This window comes from Carettochelys insculpta, chromosome 4 (genome assembly GCF_033958435.1).
Source record: "Carettochelys insculpta isolate YL-2023 chromosome 4, ASM3395843v1, whole genome shotgun sequence".
Taxonomy (NCBI): Eukaryota; Metazoa; Chordata; order Testudines; family Carettochelyidae; genus Carettochelys; species Carettochelys insculpta.
The window spans coordinates 69,404,015-69,424,414 of NC_134140.1; the positions used below are offsets into that span (position 1 = coordinate 69,404,015).

Here is a 20,400-nt window from a genome sequence, read left to right on the forward strand (position 1 = left end):
AGCACTTCCACTACATATTACTCAGCAACTGTTATTGTTTTTATTATGGAAGCATCTACTGGTTCTAACCTCAGTGTATAGGCATTGTACAAATAGAGAATAAAAGATGATTACTTCCCTGAAAAATTTACAGTCTTAAAAGACAAGACAGATAAAGTCAGGAGGTAGTAATATCTCAAAGCAGAACAAACAATGTGATGTATTCAACTGTCACATGTCACGCATAGACTCACTACCAATGCCATCTGAGCTTTAGTAACTTTAGCCTCTTAGTAGAGTTGGCCAGCAGATGTGAGAACCCATCCCTACACTGGGTGAAATCTCATTCAGAATAGCTAGAGAGGTCTTAGCTCTTCATAATCTGCTCGTTCTATTCTGCTGCTGCACATTTGATAGTTGCCTCATATTCATTGATAGAGCATCTCATGCGCATAAGAGGGCAGCATGGAGTCCAGATGAAAGGTAGTCTGAATAATAGCTATCTGTAGGGGATACTCAACACAGCTAATTTTATTTCTATCTATTTCTTATTAACATCTGATCAAGTCTATATTGTACTTTCCACATTCATCTGTAACTCTGCTCTGTCACCATTACTTTAAACTTCTAGTTATTCCCTCTGCTACTAACCGTTGATACTATCTGCAATTAACTTTTATAATAAACTGCAGGCAGAAGAACAGCCCAGGCAGCATACCTCACTTCTAGTTCGTAAACTGTCCACAGTAAAGCAACTACAGTCTAATGGAATAAGCAGACATGATTTTGGCAGGACTTTTTATTTAGTTCAATTTCACAATCACAACACAAAGTGCACAGCTGCCATCTAGTGGGCAAAGGGTTAGTGTAGTACATAGAAAAGGGGCAAGGTTAGAGAATTCTAAAGGCAAACTTCTGTACTGCTTCGTCTACATCTCATGAAATAATTCCAGAGAATTTTAACACTTTCTATGGCACAAAACAGGGCATTCTAGACTAGCTCCTTTAATGATCTAGTATTTCCTGTGGGATGGTATTTAGTTGGCAGGACATTCAGTGTTAGCGATTTTGACAGCTATTTTAGGTCATATTTATGTATCTGAAGATACAGAAATGACAGCGGCTCAGATCACTTGACAAAAGTAACTACATGTTGTAAACTCTCAGGGGTAGCCGTGATAGTCTGTATCCACAAAAACAACAAGAAGTCCAGTGGCACGTTTTAGATTAACAGATATATTGAAGCATAAGCTTTTGTGGGCAAAGACCCACTTCTGTATCTGATGAATTATAGACATTAGTCTATACAGTGCCACAGGACTTCTCGTTGTGCTTACATGTTGTAACAACCTTAAAATAGCCAAAAAATGTTGTAGGTTGAATCTTAAACACAAAAGCTGGGTCTACCCGTGCAAGAAACTTGGAAATATCCAGCCCCCTTACAAAAGAACACAAGGAGCGTCTAAATGTGAATCATGTTCTTTTGAAAGGAAATCGAAGGAACGCGGTGCAGACTTTGACATCCCAACTCTGATCCTGTACCAGGAAGAGCATCCCCTTTTGAAATACTATTTCGAAAGAATACACAGGTAGACACTCCACAGCCCGCCCTTTCAAAAGAGAAGTCTGCCATGGCACCAGCCCTCCTGCCCGCCCCGCTTACATTGCAGGCTCCCGCCCCGTACCTAGGTTTTTGTTCATTCTGTCTGTTAAAAAATACTTACAGTAATGGGTAATTAAATGTTTTATTTGACAAATTCCCCATGTGCTATGCTCTTCAGGGAGGCATGGGAAAGGGTGGATGTGCAGCTGTGGTGGTGGTGGTGGTGGTGGTGGTGAGGAGCGGAAGTGTCTGGGGGGTCACTGGAACCCATCAGTGAAGCTCTGTCTGATGTGGAGCCCATCCTGGTGGGCCTGGGGAATGAGGGCAGCATCCGGCTGCTTGTACCTGGGGCAGGACTCAGCCGCCCAGCCCTGGATGCAGGCATCCCCCTTGCCTTCCATGATGTCGTGGAGGGCACAGCAGGCACCCACCACGTGGGCCAAGTTCAACACCCCAACCTCCAGCTGTGAGAGGAGGCAGCACCACTGCACCACTGCCGCCGCCCCAATGGCACCCGAAGGCCTGGTCAACCACATTGCGGGCCTAGTTGAGACAGATGTTGAATGCCTCTGGGGTGGGGTCAAGTTGGCCCGTATAGGGCCACATTAGACATGGCTGCAAGGGGTAAGCGGCCTCTGTTACCATGCAGAGCAGTGTGGCGACACCCCCAGCCGGAGGGGACAAAGGTGACAGCCTCCATGCGCTGGCACAGCCCAGAGTTCTGGAAAACATGGGCATCGTGTGTCCAGCCAGCCCAGCCCACAGATGTCCACGAATCGGCCCCTGGACTCCTCCAGGGCCTCAAGCACCACCAAATGGTGGCCCTTGCAGTTCACGTACTGGCCAGCGCTGCATGTTAGGGCACGGATGGGTATGTGCGTCCCACTCAGGGTGCTGAAACAGTTCAGAGAAGCCAAGTGCAGCGAATCCTGTGACAGCAGCATCTGGATCCCCCAGACAGACGACCCTGTGGAGCTGTATGGCGTTTATGGCCCAGATAATCTACGCAGGACTGAGGACATGCACTCTCGTTAGGGTGTGGTGGGGCATTGCCGTTCCCTTTCCCTGCTCCCCCCCCAGCCATGGAGGGTGTGTGACCCAGGTCTGACTTACCTCCATGAGTATGGCTCCAATGATGGCCTTGCCAATGATGGCCAAACTGGCGTCCAACTGGCCAGTTTCTAGATGGCTATGGCAACCCACTTCTCAAGGGAGACAGCAGGCTGCATGCAGGTGTCCTGGGGCCTGAGTGTGTGGGCGAGACAGTGGCAGAGCTTGTGAAAGGTCTGCCTGGTCATGCAGAAGTTGCAGATCCATTGGGCATTGTCCTGCTGCCCCAGCACTAGGCACTCCCACCAGTCAGTGCTGTTGGGGTGGCTCCAGAGGCACTGGGGCACTTGGGGTGGGGGAGGGCGCGGAGGGATCCCGGATGGGAGTACTCCTCGGCCCCAGCAGGCTGCTCAACCACCCAAATAGATGAGGGGTGGCCATGACAACCGTGCACAGCAGTGTCAGCACAGTCTCCAGGAGCAATGCGTCCTCAGCCAGGAGCAGCAGCTGGGACTCCATGCTGGTGTACACTGAGCTCTGCTTGGCTAGAGGCAGCTGGGCAACACTCAGCTCATGCAAGCTGGGGGTGTTGGGAAGGTCCCTTTAAGGGACCAGCTGGCTTCAGACCTGGAAGGGCTTGTTGGCCTTGCAACCCCATCTGCAGTGTTTCTGGCTCCCTTTTTTTGATAGGATACCTGGAGCCATGCGGACACTTCCTTTCAAAAGGACTCAGCAGTCTTTCGAAAGGGCCGACTGACAGTTTGATCAGCTTTTCATGTGTGGTCACTATCTTTCAAAAGCCATGCTTTCAAATGCCCTCTTTCGATTTTCAGCCTTTCAAAAGGATGCTTACCTGCAGACACAGCTAAAAGGTCTGCAAATAAGACTGCATGCAGGATGATTTAACTACTGTTTTGAAATCTAGCTCACATCTGTTGAGGAACTTGAAGCATATTAAAAACAAGCAGCCTTGTAGCACCTTAAAGACTAACAAATATACTGCATTAGGTAATAAGGTTTCATGGGTAAGACCCACTTCAGGTTTTTTTTTTAGATTTTTAGTCATATAGAAGTTATGGAACTCTAAACTCATGTACATACTCAGGTCAGTTGTGATTTGGGACTCCACAGTATCTCATGTCTCAAACCCCATCACTTGTTTAGCCATTAGTTCCACAAGCATACTTTTAGGTAAAACTCTGGCCCCATTGAAATCAATAGTCAATTTTGATTTTTACTACAACATTGCTAACACTCAAATCAAACTAACAATCCCTTCTGCTCCAACCCACATTAAAAAGGCCTGGGAATGAAACGTGCATTAATTGCACACAGGCACTAAGCACACATAATTTAATTTAACGTGGGTAAGTGTAAGGTAATGCATATTGGAAAAAATAACCCAAATTACACGTACTACATGATGGGGTCAAATTTAGCTACGACAGATCAGGAAAGGGATCTTGGAGTTATAGTGGATAGTTCTCTGAAGACATCCACGCAGTGTGCAGCGGCAGTTAGTAAGGCAAATAGGATGTTAGGAATTATTAAAAAAGGGATCGATAATAAGACAAAAGATATCATACTTCCCCTATATAAAACTATGGTACGCCCACATCTCGAGTACCGCGTGCAGATGTGGTCTCCTCACCTCAAAAAAGATATATTGGCATTAGAAAAGGTTCAGAAAAGGGCGACTAAGATGATTAGGGGCTTGGAAAGGGTCCCATATGGGGAGAGGCTAGAGAGACTGGGACTTTTCAGTTTGGAAAAGAGGCGATTGAGGGGCGATATGATAGAGGTATATAAAATCATGAATGGTGTGGAGAAAGTGAATATAGAAAAATTATTTACCTTTTCCCATAATACAAGAACTAGGGGACACCAAATGAAATTGATGGGTAGTAGGTTCAAAACTAATAAAAGGAAATTTTTCTTCACACAGCGCACAGTCAACCTGTGGAACTCCTTGCCCGAGGAGGCTGTGAAGGCCAGGACTCTATTAGGGTTTAAAAAAGAGCTTGATAAATTTTTGCAGGTTAGGTCCATAAATGACTATTAGCCAGGGATAAAGTATGGTGCCCTAGCCTTCATAACAAGGGCAGGAGATGGATGGCAGGAGATAAATCACTTGATCATTGTCTTCTGTTCTCCTTCTCTGGGGCACCTGGCATTGGCCACCGTCGGCAGATGGGATGCTGGGCTTGATGGACCTTTGGTCTGACCCAGTATGGCCATTCTTATGTTCTTATAAAACTGTGTCACGAACAGATATTGTACTGTTAAAGTTCCCTAAAAATTATCAAGAGCCAAAAAGACATTCTGGTAATAACCTCCCCTGGTTTGTTGTCCCCACGTTGCAGTTAAACTGATCTTCACCTTCAGGTCTTAATACCTTCCAAATCCTTGTCTAGAAAATTTTGGTACTGCCTAATGGAGTCTTACACTTCAAGTGTCCTTGGGGGAAGCCCTCAGGAGTTCACCCCCTGCCAGGGCCCTTCTGAGCACAATTCAAAGAACTCCAGGATTGCTGTGAAATGTCATAGCTTGTGTAATCTAGACAAGAAGGGGATGTATAGTAAAGGGGTTAGAAGAGGATGGCACTGTTAGAAGAGGGAATCTAAGGATGGTGGGGGACACAGACCCCAGATTTTCAAAAACAGGAAATTAAAGTTACTCTATGGTCAAAATTTTCAAGAGCTCCCAAATTAAGTAGGAGTCCAAGACCCTTTCTCAAATGACTTAGACATCCCAGTGTCCAAAACTGAGACTTCAATGGCTCCTAAATAACTGAGCTCTTTATCAGAGTGCTGATCATCTCCCAACAGCAGATGCTGGGGCCCAAGGGTTTAGAGAGAGAAAAAAAGATCTGTCCCCGTAGTAAGATACCTAAATAGCTGGGAACCCAATTCAAAGGTACTGGGGAATGGGGCTGCTGCCTCCCCAAGGTTCCATACCATACCAGGTTGCTGTCTCCCACCTCCCTTTGTTAGGTCTGGCACAAATACACACAACTTGCTTTGCTTACTCCCCTCTATCACCAGAGAGAGAGGACCGAAGGCTCATAAAGCACAACAAAAGGCCCAGCCCATGAAACTCCTGCTTGGCTCCTGGCTAAAATCACCAGCAGTGGGGTTAGAATCAGAGCTTGAGATACCAACTGGTTCCAGCTCCTGATATGCAAGAGTGCAACTGAAGTAGTAAATGCAAAACACAAAGTGGACAGCAGCTGTCATGCTGCTTATTTGCCCCCTTTGCCTTACTCTTCTCCCTCACATCAGCCAGCCAAAAGCTACCTAAGCTGCTGTGGCTCTTCCCCCTCTTCTCTTGAAAAGTTAGTTCAGTTTTCTCCTCATCTGGCGGCTCTTTGCTCTACCATTAGGAGAGCAGAGTTGTACGTGGCAAGCCAGAAGCAGGACTGGGAGCTTCTGCAGCACTTCTAAAAAATTCAGTGAAACAAGCAAGCTCAGGGAGTGTTGGAGAAGTAACTTGGTGCTCACCGTAGATTTCATCACGAGCTGCCCTCTCTTTACGTGTTGATACGTTACAAAGGTTGGGAGTAGCCAGCTTCTTGTGACAGGGGATGCGGCTGCTTCCCCACATAGATTCAGGTTAGCCCAGCTTTGGATATTTCAGTGTTTAATGGGAAGAGCAGCAGCACTTAAGAATGACTACCTGGAATCTTTTCCTGCTGTCAGGAAACAGCATGAGGTGTCACACCCCTAACGTTGCTTAAATTACTCTTAAAACTAGGGATGTGAAAGGTTAGCTGTGTCTACACGTGCACGCTACTTCGAAGTAGCGGCACTAACTTTGAAATAGCGCCCGTCACGGCTACACGCGTCGGGCGCTATTTCGAAGTTAACTTCGACGTTAGGCAGCGAGACGTCGAAGTCGCTAACCTCATGAGGGGATCGGAATAGCGCCCTACTTTGACGTTCAACGTCGAAGTAGGGACCGTGTAGACGATCCGCGTCCCGCAACGTCGAAATTGCTGGGTCCTCCATGGCGGCCATCAGCTGGGGGGTTGAGAGATGCTCTCTCTCCAGCCCCTGCGGGGCTCTATGGTCACCGTGGGCAGCAGCCCTTAGCCCAGGGCTTCTGGCTGCTTCTGCGGCAGCTGGGGATCCATGCTGCAGGCACAGGGTCTGCAACCAGTTGTCAGCTCTGTGGATCTTGTGTTGTTTAGTGCAACTGTGTCTGGGAGGGGCCCTTTAAGGGAGCGGCTTGCTGTTGAGTCCGCCCTGTGACCCTGTCTGCAGCTGTGCCTGGCACCCTTATTTCGATGTGTGCTACTTTGGCATGTAGACGTACCCTCGCAGCGCCTATTTCGATGTGGTGAGGCGCAACGTCGAAGTTGAACATCGACGTTGCCAGCCCTGGAGGACGTGTAGACGTTATTCATCGAAATAGCCTATTTCGATGTTGGCTTCACGTGTAGACGTAGCCGTAAACTGGTAAGCACCACCCTTAGCAGTTAATGTTTAATGGTTCCATATAATGGATGGGGGCTGGAGCTGCTCCCTACCCATTATAGGCAGGAGGCTTCCCCAGCCATGCAAGGGCTGCTGCAGGCTGGGGCTGTTCTGACTTCCCTGAACAGCCACCTTCTGCAGTGAGCCCAGGTACATTGGGTCAAGTTCAGGGCTTTTTTTATGCCAGACTGCATGGGAATGGCACTCCAGCACTTTTTCCCCCTGGCTGGGGATCCTACAGCTGAGTTTTATGGCAGGGCTCCACGTCCCAGCCAGCTCGCAGTCATAAGGCTGCAGGGTTCCCCTACCCCACTGGCCGGGGTTCCTGCAGCTGAGGCTGTCAGCATGGCTCTGTGCCCATGCCAGGCCCCAGCCGGAGGGCTGTGGGATCCCCCTGCCTGGGTTCCCGCAGCTGAAGCTGCCAGCAGGGCTCTGCACCCCAGCCAGCTCCCAGCCGTGGGGCTCCAAGCGCCCACCCCCCATGGTTGGGTGTCCCACAACTGAGGCTGCCAGCACGGCTCTATGCCCCATCTGGCACCCAGCTGTGGGGTCCCCCCCTCCTGGCCAGGGATCCTGTAACTGAGGCTGCCAACACAATTTGAGTTCCAGCACCATTTTTCCCTCGGCAAAAAGCACTGGGCAGGTTACTAGGAAGAGGCCTACAGACGGGTAGGAGCCAGCACTGGTGTGTAGACAGGGTTCCAGCTGCACTGCTCAGTTGTAGGACTTCTCCCCAGAGCACCTTTACACGAGTCGCTGATCATTTCGCTACGCAGGTGCGAACAAACGCCGCCCTAAGCAGCCACGCGCGGTGTAGGGCGGTCTGGCTGAAGAGCTGCTCACCCTTCCCCTCCAAGCGCCAAGCCTCCCGTTTACTCGCTCTTCAATGTCTCTGACGGTGAGAGAGACGCACGAAGCCGAGCGCGTTTCGAGGGGAGGGGAGGGGAGGGGAGGGGGGACGGTCACTGTCTCAAACCACCACTAGGACCCTCCTTCCAACACCGCATATTTATTCATAAATATCCGCAGGAACCGTTCAGCGCGCGTAAACCCGAGCCAGGCCTTGGGCGACAACACGGATTCGTTACCGCCTCTGCAGCGCGGCCTTCGGGCAGCAGCAGCGGCCCGCGCCGTTTAGTTCCGAGTCGCTGCCGGCTCTCCGCCCCCCGAGCGGCTCCAGCCCGGCTTCAGTCGGTACTTATGTAACCCCGGCCCGAACTCCGCCCCTCCGCCTCCCCCCGCAGCCAGGGGTGCGTCTGTAGCCGGAGCCGCGAGAGCAGCGGAGCTTCGCTCGCCACCCACGACAGGCCCCCCGCCGCCTTTCCGGGCGGCCACGTGACACTTTGCCAGCGCCCGCGGCCCCCCCAGCCCCGGCCACACGGGAGCGACGAAGCCGCCCCGCCCGTGAAAGCGGTTCGAGACTGAGCACCTGTCCCGGAGGACGGTCAGTGCGCGCCGCGGCGGCCGGATAGACCTTGTGCGGGGCGGGGGCTGCTGCTCGCTGCGCTCCCCGGGTGGCCCAGCAAGCGCGCCAGCCGGTACAGCCGCGGGGGGTGGGGGACGGCACGGCGCAGTAGGGGCAAGGCCGAGCCGGGGGTGGCTGGCGCCTGCTCTCGGTAAGCCGCTCTCAGCACCAGCCCCTGGGCGAGTCTCCAGCCTGACCCTGCTGGCCGGGGGCTCCCCTGCTTTGCTCCCGCGTGGTCAGAAACCGGCCCCGCACTCCAGGAGAAGCAGGGCTGAGGGCTCGTGTGTTACCAGCTTCAGCAAGAAACCTGCCTCACGTTGTAGCACAGGGATTAGGGTAGGAGGCCGGCTAAGGGCTCTGCAATCTGCAATGCCTTAGATGACATTTACACAGCCGGCAGAGGGCCACCTTTTCCTTTACAGAGAAGGAGGGAAAGCAAGGATCAGTCCAAGCGGTTGGTGAAATGTTAAACCAGTAGAAGGAAATGTGTGCAGGTCATAGTAAACTCAAAACATTTCATGGGTCAATCACCATCAACAGTCACCTACCCCTTGATTTATCCTCTTTCTGATGCCCTGTGTACTGCTTGCATTGGCTACTGCACCTGCACCCAATTATATGTTGACAAGTAATTAGCTTCCTGAGTTCTGCCCTGTTAAGGCGACCTATATTTGAACTTTCAAAAAGGACACCTCCTGATAGGTACTGATAACACTCCTTACCCCCTCACATTCTATTATGTACTGTATACACACACTATAACATTAATACCTGAGCGGGTAGATACTGATAACATTCCTTCTCAGGTGTGTCCTCTTTTTGAAAAATACACAGATGGTAACCCTACCCTGCTCCCTTAGGATACAGTGAGCTGTATTGCCTGATGGGACACTGAACAAATACATTTGAACTAGCATTTCCAAAGTGATACTTTGTCTTGAGCAAAAAGAGGACTTCAGGGTCCTGCAAGAGGAGAGTTTCACTCACTACATGCTGATCTATTTGAAATATTTTCCAGGATAGTTGATTCTGATCTTTAGTGTAACCAAGAAGAGCATACTGAAATCAGTACAAATGGCATTGTAAAGCTGATGGAACGGAGGGGTAAAATTAGGTCCATGCTTTTAATATCAAGTTTACTGGGGGCTTTTTTTCTGTGAATCCTAAAGTAACATGATAAATCATCCCAGCAGCTTTCAAAAAAAAAAAAACTGTCAGCCTGTTAAAGATGGACTTAGTTGCTGGCATGCCCCCTTGTTTGTGGAAATGACATTGAATTGCTTTCTTTTCCTGAAGCCTCCTTCCAACAGTTATTCTAGTACCATGCCATTCCAACACTTCCACCTGTTCTTGTAGCTTGGCCTTCCAGCCAGTCCCCATCCAAGAGACAGCTCAGTGTCCTTACATCTGATCCTCAGCCTAGATCTAAGCTGCATGGGCCTCACACCATGTTGTCCTTTCCACCTTAAATCAGACAGCTTCACGCCACCACCCAGTGGCTGGTAGGCAAATACAGGCCCACTTCCAGTTCAAAGGCTTTAAGATAAGAATCACCTTTTACTGTTAGCCTTCCTTTAGGCTATATACTCCAGCTTTTCTTGGGCTTGTGTGAAAATCAACGCAGTCCTCCCCCAGCTTTCTTCATAGAACATCCAGATTACATCTTCCCTACACAGTGCTTCCTCCTTGCCTTGCAAACTCCTTCCCATTTCCCACAGGCTTCTTTGCCACCATGAAAATGATGATAGTATTCTTCTCTACTAGTACATACTGTGTCAGACAGCCTCTTCTTTCAACATCCTCCAGCTGGACCTCATCTTTTAATTACATCCTGGGCCACCCCCAGATGCAGCCTGATGGGTTAAGGGGCCTACATTAATTCTTTTACCAGGTGTGTGAGGTAGGCACTTTATCACATTTTCCCAGGATGATTTTTTTTTCCTGATAGGGCTTTTTAATTGCATGGTGATGAGAGGAAATTTGAGAATTTTATGAAATATTAAAATTCTTTCTTCCTCCATTGAGGACTACAACAGCATCCGATCCCTGTGATCTTTTAATATATTTTCCTGGTTCTGTGCTGTCTCTTGTAACTCATAAACATGAACAATATAAGAGGTCTTGTGAAACTTAAAGGCTATCACAGTATTCTTCTCCAACTGGGGAACAGGAAGATGAGAGAACCTGCTACCCAGCTACTTCCCCTCTCTGACAGATTGCAAAGTAATATTTCCCCTGACATTTAGTCTATGATTCTGAAAAATGTTGCCTGTTGCTGCATGGAGAGCTTTCGTATGCAGAAGCCCAGGGAAAATAACAGGAGGTTTTCTTCCAGTGCAGGAGGATGGGGTGCACAAAGTGGGGAGTCCATCTCCCAGAAGGAGCATGACATTTTGTAATGGGGGCAGTGCGATCAGCTCTCTCCATCCCTGTCTCCCCTGCCCCTCACCCCCTGGCTTCTGCTACGTCACGAGCCCTCTGCTTTCTCCTTTACAGCCTCCACTGGTGCTGTCTCCAAGGGCATGCCCCCCATCCCTGCTGCTGGGCCAGTCAGAATGAGCAGAGGCTCTGAGTCAAGCAGCAGCAGCAGCTGTGCGAGTTTCTGGCTTGATAAGGTACCATCCTGGGATCCTCCCTGGTACGTTCCCGGGGTCCTCCCCCTGAGCACTCCTCCCCCTTTGGAGAACCCCCTGGAGCTTCCCAGCATCCCCTACCCAAGCGCATTCCCCCGCATCCCTTCCTGTGGTCCTTCCACAGGTTGGGGGGAGCAGCTAATCACAGGGCCAAAACGTGGGACACGGTGAGAAAAGTTTGTTCACCCCTGTAGTTTGAGTATGAAAAGATATTTTAATTAGGTTTTTCATGGAAATGCAAATAAGAGTTGGAAATAACATTGTAGACAGGAAGACCGTCATTAAAATGACATTGATCATTGATAACTATATGTTCATAATCTATAAAATATGAATAAAAGTATGTGTGCTTGATCACTCCAGTGCTTTTCATGGTAGTTGCCCAGGAGGCGAATGGTGAAAAATGCTGAGGTTTTGGAATTTGTTTTCCTTCAGCACAGGAAATTGTTCACAAAACAACTGAGAAAGTGGGAGGGAGAGTTTCCTAACCACTGTGCTATTGGCTGTTCTGAGTAGGGGTGCGTCTACACTACAGCTCTGTTTCAAAAGAACGTCTTTCGAAAGAGAACATCAAAAGATGCCGTTTCAAAACGGAGCGTCCACACACGTCAGTGGGAACCAAAGTTCCGATCCATTATTTTGAAGGCCCCCCCCAGTGCAATTTCGAAAGAGAGTGTCCACACACACCATGGTGCTCTTTCAAAAGAGCAGGGGCAGGGAAGCACCACGGACAGGGTCGCATGGTGGACGAGCCCTTCCGGGGCTGCCGCCCGCCGCCCCCTTAAAGCCACCCCCCCGCCCAAGCCTGTATCCAGGCAGAGAAGAGAGAGAGAAGAAAAAGAGACTGAGAGAGAGCGAGACAGAGCAAGGAGCAGGAATCCCGGGCCCTCACGGACCCCGAGCAGCAGCACCCCAGCATTGAGGCCGTGGCCAGCGCACTGGCCGCTGTCCTGGCCACTGTGCTCCAGCGGTTCCTGGTGGCCACTCTGCTAGCCACCCTCCTGAAGGCCATCCTCAGGGCACGATGTCCCCAGCCGGTCCCCAGGGTCACCCGCCGCTTGTGGAGCTTCCCCACAAGCAGCGACTGGTGGGACCAGCTGGTGCTGGAGGACGGGGGCAATGACCCTACAGAACTTCAGGATGACTAAGGGAACGTTCCTGGAGCTGTGCCACTGGCTTGCCCCAGTCCTCCAGCAGCAGGTCACCCGCATGAGGCCAGCACTCCTCCTACAGAAAAGGGTGGCGATCGCCCTATGGAAGCTGGCCACCCCAGACAGTTACCAATCCGTTGGCCACCAGTTCAGGTTGGGCAAAGCCACTGTTGGGGCTGTCCTCATCGAGGTAAGCTATGGCCAGGTCACAACCACACTGCATGTGGGGAGCCAGGGCCAGGGGGTGCCCCAGGAAGGGACCCTATCGGAGACTAGTGGGGCATCCCCTGCCGGGGACGGCAGCAGGGAGTGGTAGGGGCAGGGGGCTGGACTCGATGGCCTCTCGAGGTCCCTTCCAGTCCTACTCTTCTATGATTCTATGATGCAGCCCAGGCCACACTCATAAGCGCACCCCCTTACCGCCCCGCAGGTCATCCACGCCATCAACAAGTTGCTCCTGCGGCAGTTGATCTGCATCAGGGACCTGGACAACTCCATGCGGGGCTTCCAGGAGCTGGGCTTCCCCAACTGCTTCAGGGCCCTGGACGGCACTCACATTGCCATCAGGGCCCCGGAGCACAGTTGCAGGGCCTATGTGAACCGGAAGGGCTACCAATCCGTGGTCCTGCAGGTGCTCGTTGATGCCAACAGCCGGTTCCAGGACATCTGTGTGGGCCAGGACATCTGGCCGTGCCCATGGTGCCAGGGCTTTTAGGAACTCTGGACTGGGACGCAGCATGGCTGAGGGGACCTTCCTCCCCCAGCGGGAACTGCCCGTCAGGGACACGATAATGCCACTGTGTATCGTGGCGGATGCAGCCTACCCCCTGCAGTCCTGGCTCATGAGGCCATACATGAGGTACACCCAGCCGAGCCAAGACTGTTTTAATGAGCAGCTGAACCGGGCCCGCAATACCATGGAGCGGGCGTTCAGCTGCCTCAAGGGGTGCTTCAGGTGTCTCCACACGAGGCTGGAGGTGGGCCTGGCCAATGTCCCAGCAGTGGTCGGGGCCTGCTGCACCCTGCATAACCTCGTGGAGGCCAAGAATGAGCCCTACATGCAGGGTGGGCTGCCCAGCTGGGGCACAGGTATGAGCAGCCCCCTGGCGCCCCATGCTGCCTGGCCTAGCAGGACAGGGTGTGGGGAGGCCCTGAGCCAGGCCTTTGAGCGGGGCACATGGTGAGCCCCCCCACTCTGCACACACGCACCACCATCCTGCACATGCGCGCGCGCGCACACACACACCACCACACTGCACACTCCCACCTCCCCACCACACATGCACAGGAGACACAGGGTGGAACACAGAAATAAATGTTTTATGTAAATAACGCAAGTCCTTGACAACTATTTACAAGGGGGTGGAATGGCTGGTGGGGGCCGGGGGTAACTATTTACAAGGGGCGGAATGGCTGGTGGGGCCAAGGGGTAACTACAGGGGTGGAGAGGCCCCGGGCGGGCTCCCATGAGGGTGGCAGCTTAGTCCCCCTCAGAGTTTGACGGGCGTGTTCCCCATTGCCCACACCTTGCCCGTCCCCCGTGTTCAGGGGCCCGGTCAGGGTTGGGCCGGTGCTGGTGCCACGGGCAGGTAGGGACGCACCTGGGGCAAGGTCTCAGCGGGCTGTGCGGGGGTCAGCTCGGGGGTGGGGGCCGTGGCCTCCCGCTGGCTGGCCCTCGCCAGCAGCATTTGGCCAGCTGGACGAGGTCAGCTGGGGGCAGGTGGGTTGGGATCAGGGCAGCAAGATTGGGCATTTAGGGGAGTTCACTGCAGGTGGTGGGGTTGGAGGGCGGACTGTGGGGGGAGGTTGGAAGGGGGGTGGGGGGGTGATGGGCAGGTGGGGTTGGGGTGGGAGGGGCGGCAGTTGGGGCCGGGTGGCCGGTCATGGCCTCGGTCAGGGTGTCAAGGTTGGCCGCCACCCGGTCCCAGGCCTGTCGCTCCATCTCCAGCCACTCCCGCAGCATGCTGGAAAGGTCCCACAGTGCTCCGGTGTGGGCAGCCTCCCCTGTCTCCTCCTCCCCACCCAGGTGGCGCCGGCGGATGGCTCGGCGGCAGGCCTGCGCAGCAACAGTGCAGGGTCTGGGTAGCTCCACCTCGCCCTCAGTGGTGGGGCTGGTCAGGCCGCTGGCTACGGGAGCTGTGGGGGCAAAAGGGGAGAGTTGGGGGGGGAGGCCATGAGTCCCAAGCAATGAACCTTCTGCCCCACCGCACCGGGTGCCCTGTGATGCCCATGTCCCAGGGTTCCCTGTGTGGGTGCCAAGGGCACGGGCCACCCCATGCTGCCCCTCCCGGTCCCTTCACAGCCACCGGGCTGTGGTGCTGTCCCACCCATGTGGTGCTGAGCACCGTGTGTCGGCCCCCTGTCTGGGCCTGGGGAACGTGGCTGTCTGGAGTCCACAAGCCCCAGGGTGGTGGGCATGTGGTTGGGCTGCAGCAACCCTGGGCAAGACTGGATGCCCTCTCCTCAGTCCCGGGGTGGCTGGTGTGTGGGCCACCTACCTGTGGGTCCCTCCAGGAGGTCGGGCGAGGTACGGACTGATGGGGTGCAGGTGGGATGTCAATGACGAGGGCCCCCTCGCTTGAGCCCTCATCATTGGTGGTGGTGTCCACCCTCCGTGGGCACCTGGTGCTGGGTGCGGGTCCAGGACAGTCCTCCTCTGTCCCCATCTGCTGCTCCGAGGCCAGGACCATTGTGTCCAGCAGCATGGCTGGGGGTCCTGCTTCCTTGGGCCCAAGGAGGCGGTCCAGGTCTTCATAGTAGGGGCAGCTGGTGGGCGCTGCCCCGGCCATGTCCCGGGCCCTACAATATCCCTAGCGCAGCTCCTTCACCTTAGACCTCCCCTGGTCCAGGGTCCGGGTGGGGTGACCCTGGCCAGTGAGGCCTGTGGTGAGGATGTCTTCATCTGCCCAGAGGGCAAGGAGGTCCCGCACCTCAGCATCGGTCCAGGAGGGGGCCTGGCACTTGGGGGCTGGCTCTCCTCCTGGGAGGGCTGCCCTGTTTCTTGGGGGGTCCCTGGGGTGAGCGGGGGTTGGGGGGAGTGGCCATGGTGCCGAGGGGGGCTCAGGGCTGGCTGGAGCATCGTGGCAGGTAGCGGCTGTGCAGCAGCATATGCTCCCTGCTGCCTGCATGCTCTCAGCTTCCTGCCTGAGGGCTTCTGGGAGCCTACGTCCCGGAATGAGACCTGACACTGGAGCCATAGAGTTCTGCTTGTGCTGGGAGTGGTGCCGCTGCCTGCCAGCCGATCGCAGCCATGGAGGACCCATTCTTTTGAAAGAGTGGGTTGCGGAGCGTCTACACGTGCTTTTTCAAAATAATCTTTTGAAGGAGGGCGCTCTTCCCATCCTGGGAAGGGAGGACTGACTTCGAAAGACCAGGGGAGTTCTTTTGAAGTTAATTTCGAAAGAGCGCCATGTGTGTGTAAATGCTCTGCGGGTTCTTTCGAAAGAACTTGCTCTTTCGATCTGGATTTCGAATTACTTGCTAGTGTAGATGCACCCTAGGTGTCTCTCTTTCTCTCTCTCTCTGGGTCCCGCTCTCTCTTCCCTCCCGTACAATTATTTTTGCTGTTTGGGATACGTGATATGAGTGAAATATTCATTTAATCTCATTCCCTCATACATGTCCAAATTATCCAGAAAAATGTGGAATAGCTATTTATATTAAGGTTAATACATTAATGTTGAAGTCCACCGACTTAAATTAATCCCAGGAAGACTAGAATGTATATGTTAAAATGCTTCATTGTGTCTTTTCTCCATTTTGTGGTACTGTCTTAGAAATATAAGCATTTCATTCTCTATAGTGCGGTTTGTCTGGGTTTTTGGTTATTTTCATATGTCAATTTTATTTTCCCCTTCCCCACCTTGGCTGGGTCTACACTTGCCCTCAACTTTGAAGGGGGCATGTTAATCAGGGCGATGAGAGATTACTAATGACGTGCTGCGGTGAACATGCAGCACTTCATTAGGCTGATTCTCCCCCATGGCAACTTCAAAGCATCAAACTTCAAAGTGCCGGCTTGTGTGTAGCTGCAGGAACTTTTACGTTCCCACACTACTTTGAAGTTCCTTTACTCCTCAAAATGCGGCAAGAGACTTTGAGTTTGTCCTGCAACAACAACAGCACACCGGTTCCCCATTTGTCTTCAGTCTAGCTGGCCATTAGATTGACTCAAGCAACAATAAGGGCTGGTAATTACAACACTTGCCCTGCAAGGGGTGCATGTGTGTGAGAGAAAATCTAGGCATATACTGATGTTCACTCTGTATTTTCAATAAATGCAGCATATTGCCTTGTACAGTGAGAGAGATTCTGTGTATTTTTGAAAGCATAAAATTAGTATTCATTAAAAACAATTTTTTAAAAAGCTATTTGGAAGCAATATGAAGGGCATTAATTTTAATTAGCTTAAATTGTGATCTCAATGTGATATTCCCCCAGTTTAACTATCTTACTAAATGGCACAGTTAAACAGAATGTTGAAAAATTTTCTTACTGACGGATATTTTGTGTGTTTACATTCCAGTGTCATGAACCACATTGAAAAGTGACATTTCCTTTTTCCTTCCTTTTTCTAGCCTCTTGTATCCCATTTAATTAATAAACTGGATTCCTGCTTGACCTAGAGACATGAATTACTCTCACTTCATCACTGCAGTAAGCGCAGCAAGAAAGGCATCTAAAATAAGACTGCTGAGTGAGTACATGCTGGCCACCCCTCACCTGACAGCTCTAAAAGGTGTATTGCCTCCGCTTCTGAGTTCATACATGATATTGCACGTAAATACTGGAGCAGTCTTTTAAGAAAACTGTGAGCAATTGTAAGCTGACTAATATATACATAGCTAACATATTCTGTGTGCCCTTTTTGCTTTCAGGGGGTAAAGGCAGAGGTAGCTGAGATGGTTTGCCTTCCATCCATAAAATGAATACACCTTGTACCCAGTAAAACCACACCACACAGAGAAAGAAATAGAAATAATAATGCACACTTTAATTCTTGTAAATTCATATCAGAAAATATTTCTGCCAATGCATCTGCTGTGGAGCTGCAGCTATTATTGTAATTTTCATTGCTGATATTTATTGTATGGGACTAACTGATTATTAGGAACTTGAATTCCAGAGGAGGTCCTCCTGACAGTCAAGCTCATCTTCCCTTATATTTCTGACTTCTTTAGCCTGACACTTGAAGGAGATTCAGACTTAAAGAACAGAAGGGACCGTTATGCTCATGTGGTTTGATATCCTATACAACGCAGTTCACAAAACCCCACCCGCTCATTCCTGTAATAGGCCCATAAACTCTAGACAAGTTACTGAAATCCTCAAGTCATGATTTAAAGGCTTCAAGTTACACAGAATTCACCATTTATTTTGGTAAATTATACTGGACCAGGGATGGCCAGTGAATGGTCTGGCAGGCTGCTGGCACTTTATTTACCCGTGAGTCTGCAGGGACAGCTGCTCGCAGCTCCTGTTGACTGTGATTCACTATTCCCAGCCACTGGGAGATATGGGAAGCAGCGGGGGACAGGGTACTGCATTCTGCAGCTCCCATTTGCCAGGAACGTAGAACTATCAGAGCCAGCCATAATTGTATGCTGAGTAGTTCCTGTACTCTATCAATTCCCTAAGCTGCTTCACTCCATTACAGCTTCTTACTTGCCCTGCTCTGTGCAGCTGGCTCTAAAAGCACACTGTGCTACTTGCTGAATAGTAACAGAGAGGGAGCCATTCTAGTCTATATACTATCAAAACAAAAAAGCACTCAAGTAGCACTTTAAAGACTAACAAAATAATTTATTAGGTGAGCTTTCGTGGGACAGACCCACTTCTTCAGACCATAGCCAGACCAGAACAGACTGTTCTGGTCTGGCTATGGTCTGAAGAAGTGGGTCTGTCCCACGAAAGCTCACCTAATAAATTATTTTGTTAATCTTTGAAGTGCTACTTGACTGTTTTTTTGTGCTACATGCTGTTGTTGATAGCTGATTGTTCCAAATGGCAGGCAGAAATTGTCAGCTGTCTGCTCCTGTACTACCAGCTGAGGCTTATGTGGACCCATTTGCAAAATCAGAAGCTAAAAACATAGCCATTTTGTGAATGTTTTTGTCCTACATCCCATCACCTTTTCATGGTGAGCCAAATTCTTCCCTGCCATGTGGGTTGGCAGTTGCCTTTTCACATCGGTGGATATTATGTGCAAGCACCTGAAGGTAAAATATAGATCTTCTTTGTTATTCTAGATACTCCTTAGTAAGCTGCTTCAAGTGGTATTTTAGTAACCTTTCAATTTATAGATAGGAGCATTATGTAATATGTCTTGTGTAGCAAACAAGCAAACTAAATATGTTGCTTTCAAAAATGAATTGTCAACATTACCCACCTCTTTTCCAGAGTATAGCATTAAGATATAAGGTGCTGAAATTTTTAAAAATCTATGGTTGCAGAAACAGCTTGATCTAATGATTCGAAAAGCAGTCCAGACTCAAATTAATAAAGCATTTACAAATTCATTGTTTTTAAGAGTAGGTGTTTTCACAGTAAAAATTCTGGTCTTGCATATCCTGTTCTGTTGGAGGACACTCCTAAAGACTGGAGAATAAGCATGGTTAAGATACCACAGATGCCAAATAATTAAAGCATGATTAATGGATAGTGGAAGTAATTTTTACTCAGATTATAAAAAATTTTCGTTTTACACTTGTGTAATTCAAACAGATAGAAGGAACGCTATCTTTTCTACAGGGCCCTTTAACTATTATGTAGGAAATGAAAGGGTGGAGAAATGGGATGGATCTAGAGCAGGTTAATTGGTAACAGAGGTTTTCTTTCTCTTCTTTCACTTATAGCTGAATTGGTGCAGAAGTCTCCCCCCTCACTAATCTCCTTAGCTGGAGGAGTACCAAACCCCAACACTTTCCCATTTAAAATGGCCACCATTACCCTTGGAGATGGAAGTGCTGTGCATATTGGGGAGGATTTGATGAAGAGAGCCCTCCAGTACTCTGCCTCAGCAGGGTAGTTATGGAAATATTTGACAATAATAATAACAACGTCGGGGTCCAAGAATCATGCTTTAACAGTTGTCTTTACAAACATGTTTAATTGTTTTAATTTTCTCTGCCTGTCTGTACATGTGTAAATACACACACGCTTTTTTAAAGTGGAAAATGGCTATTACTTGTGAGTGAGGAATGAATTCACAAGCACAAATATTTACTGATTGGCATCAAATAATTCATGAAAAGCCGGAATCCAGGCTCAGTAACTGACCATGTCCAGTGTGTCATAGTGCAGTATTCAGGACATCAAAGTAAACTCTCTTGCAAAGTGTTTCTTTATGAATCCCAAATCCTGGCTTGTTTAGCTCCTGTTTATACCACTGAAAATTCAACATTTACTGTCTGGGGTAGTTAAATTAACTATGGGGTTTGCCAAGGTTAACACAGCATGGAGGGATAACTCAGTGGATTGAGCATTGGCCTGCCAAAACCAAGGTTTTGAGCTCAATTCTTGAGGGGGCCATTTAGGGATATGGGGTAAAGTTTAAGAAAAAATTAAGTCAGGAATGGTGATAGGTCCTGCTGTGAGTGCAGGGGACTGGACTTGATGACCTCGGAAGGACCCTCAGGTATATGTCCTTATATTCTGAAATAGTGCAGATATCAAATTAAACATTATGATGCAGCAAATATGGCCTGTTTTAATAACATCCACCACAGGGGTTTTAAAATAACGCCATTGGCTCATTTATGTAACATGAGGACTGATCTTCAGTGACAGTACAGTTTGAACCTCTCTAATGCAGAACTCTCTCGTTCGGCAAACTCCGTAATCCAACATGATTTTAGTTAGCCAGATGACCACTTGTTACAGGTGTGGCCAAGTCCCATGCTCTCAAGTTTGTTTACAGCTACCAGTCTCAGTGTTCTGTGCTGTTATTTAGGTGTAATTTATCCCTAAACGTCTTCTAAGAGGCCAGTAAGCAGTGGAAGTGTTGGTAATGTGCTAGACAAGATTGACCTCCTGACTTCTGGCA

At 50.1% G+C, this 20,400-nt stretch overlaps 1 protein-coding gene across 8 annotated transcripts in view; it reads left to right on the forward strand.

Moving 5' to 3' along the window:
- Nucleotides 1-8,380: 8,380 nt before the first annotated feature.
- Nucleotides 8,381-20,400, forward strand: part of LOC142012565 (kynurenine/alpha-aminoadipate aminotransferase, mitochondrial-like) — a 49,494-nt gene continuing 37,474 nt past the window's right edge. For 6 of the 8 annotated variants that reach the window (XR_012645397.1, XR_012645398.1, XM_074993022.1 and 3 more), the window contains exons 1-4: nt 8,381-8,551; nt 11,069-11,210; nt 16,934-17,052; nt 19,211-19,379. Coding sequence is in view for 6 of the 8 variants with exons in the window: in XM_074993022.1 (XP_074849123.1) it covers nt 16,986-17,052; nt 19,211-19,379 (236 nt within the window). In the remaining 2 variants the exon portion in view is untranslated. The remainder of the gene's footprint in view (nt 8,552-11,068; nt 11,211-16,933; nt 17,053-19,210; nt 19,380-20,400) is intronic. The other 2 variants (XM_074993024.1, XM_074993023.1) reach the window with 2 other exon arrangements.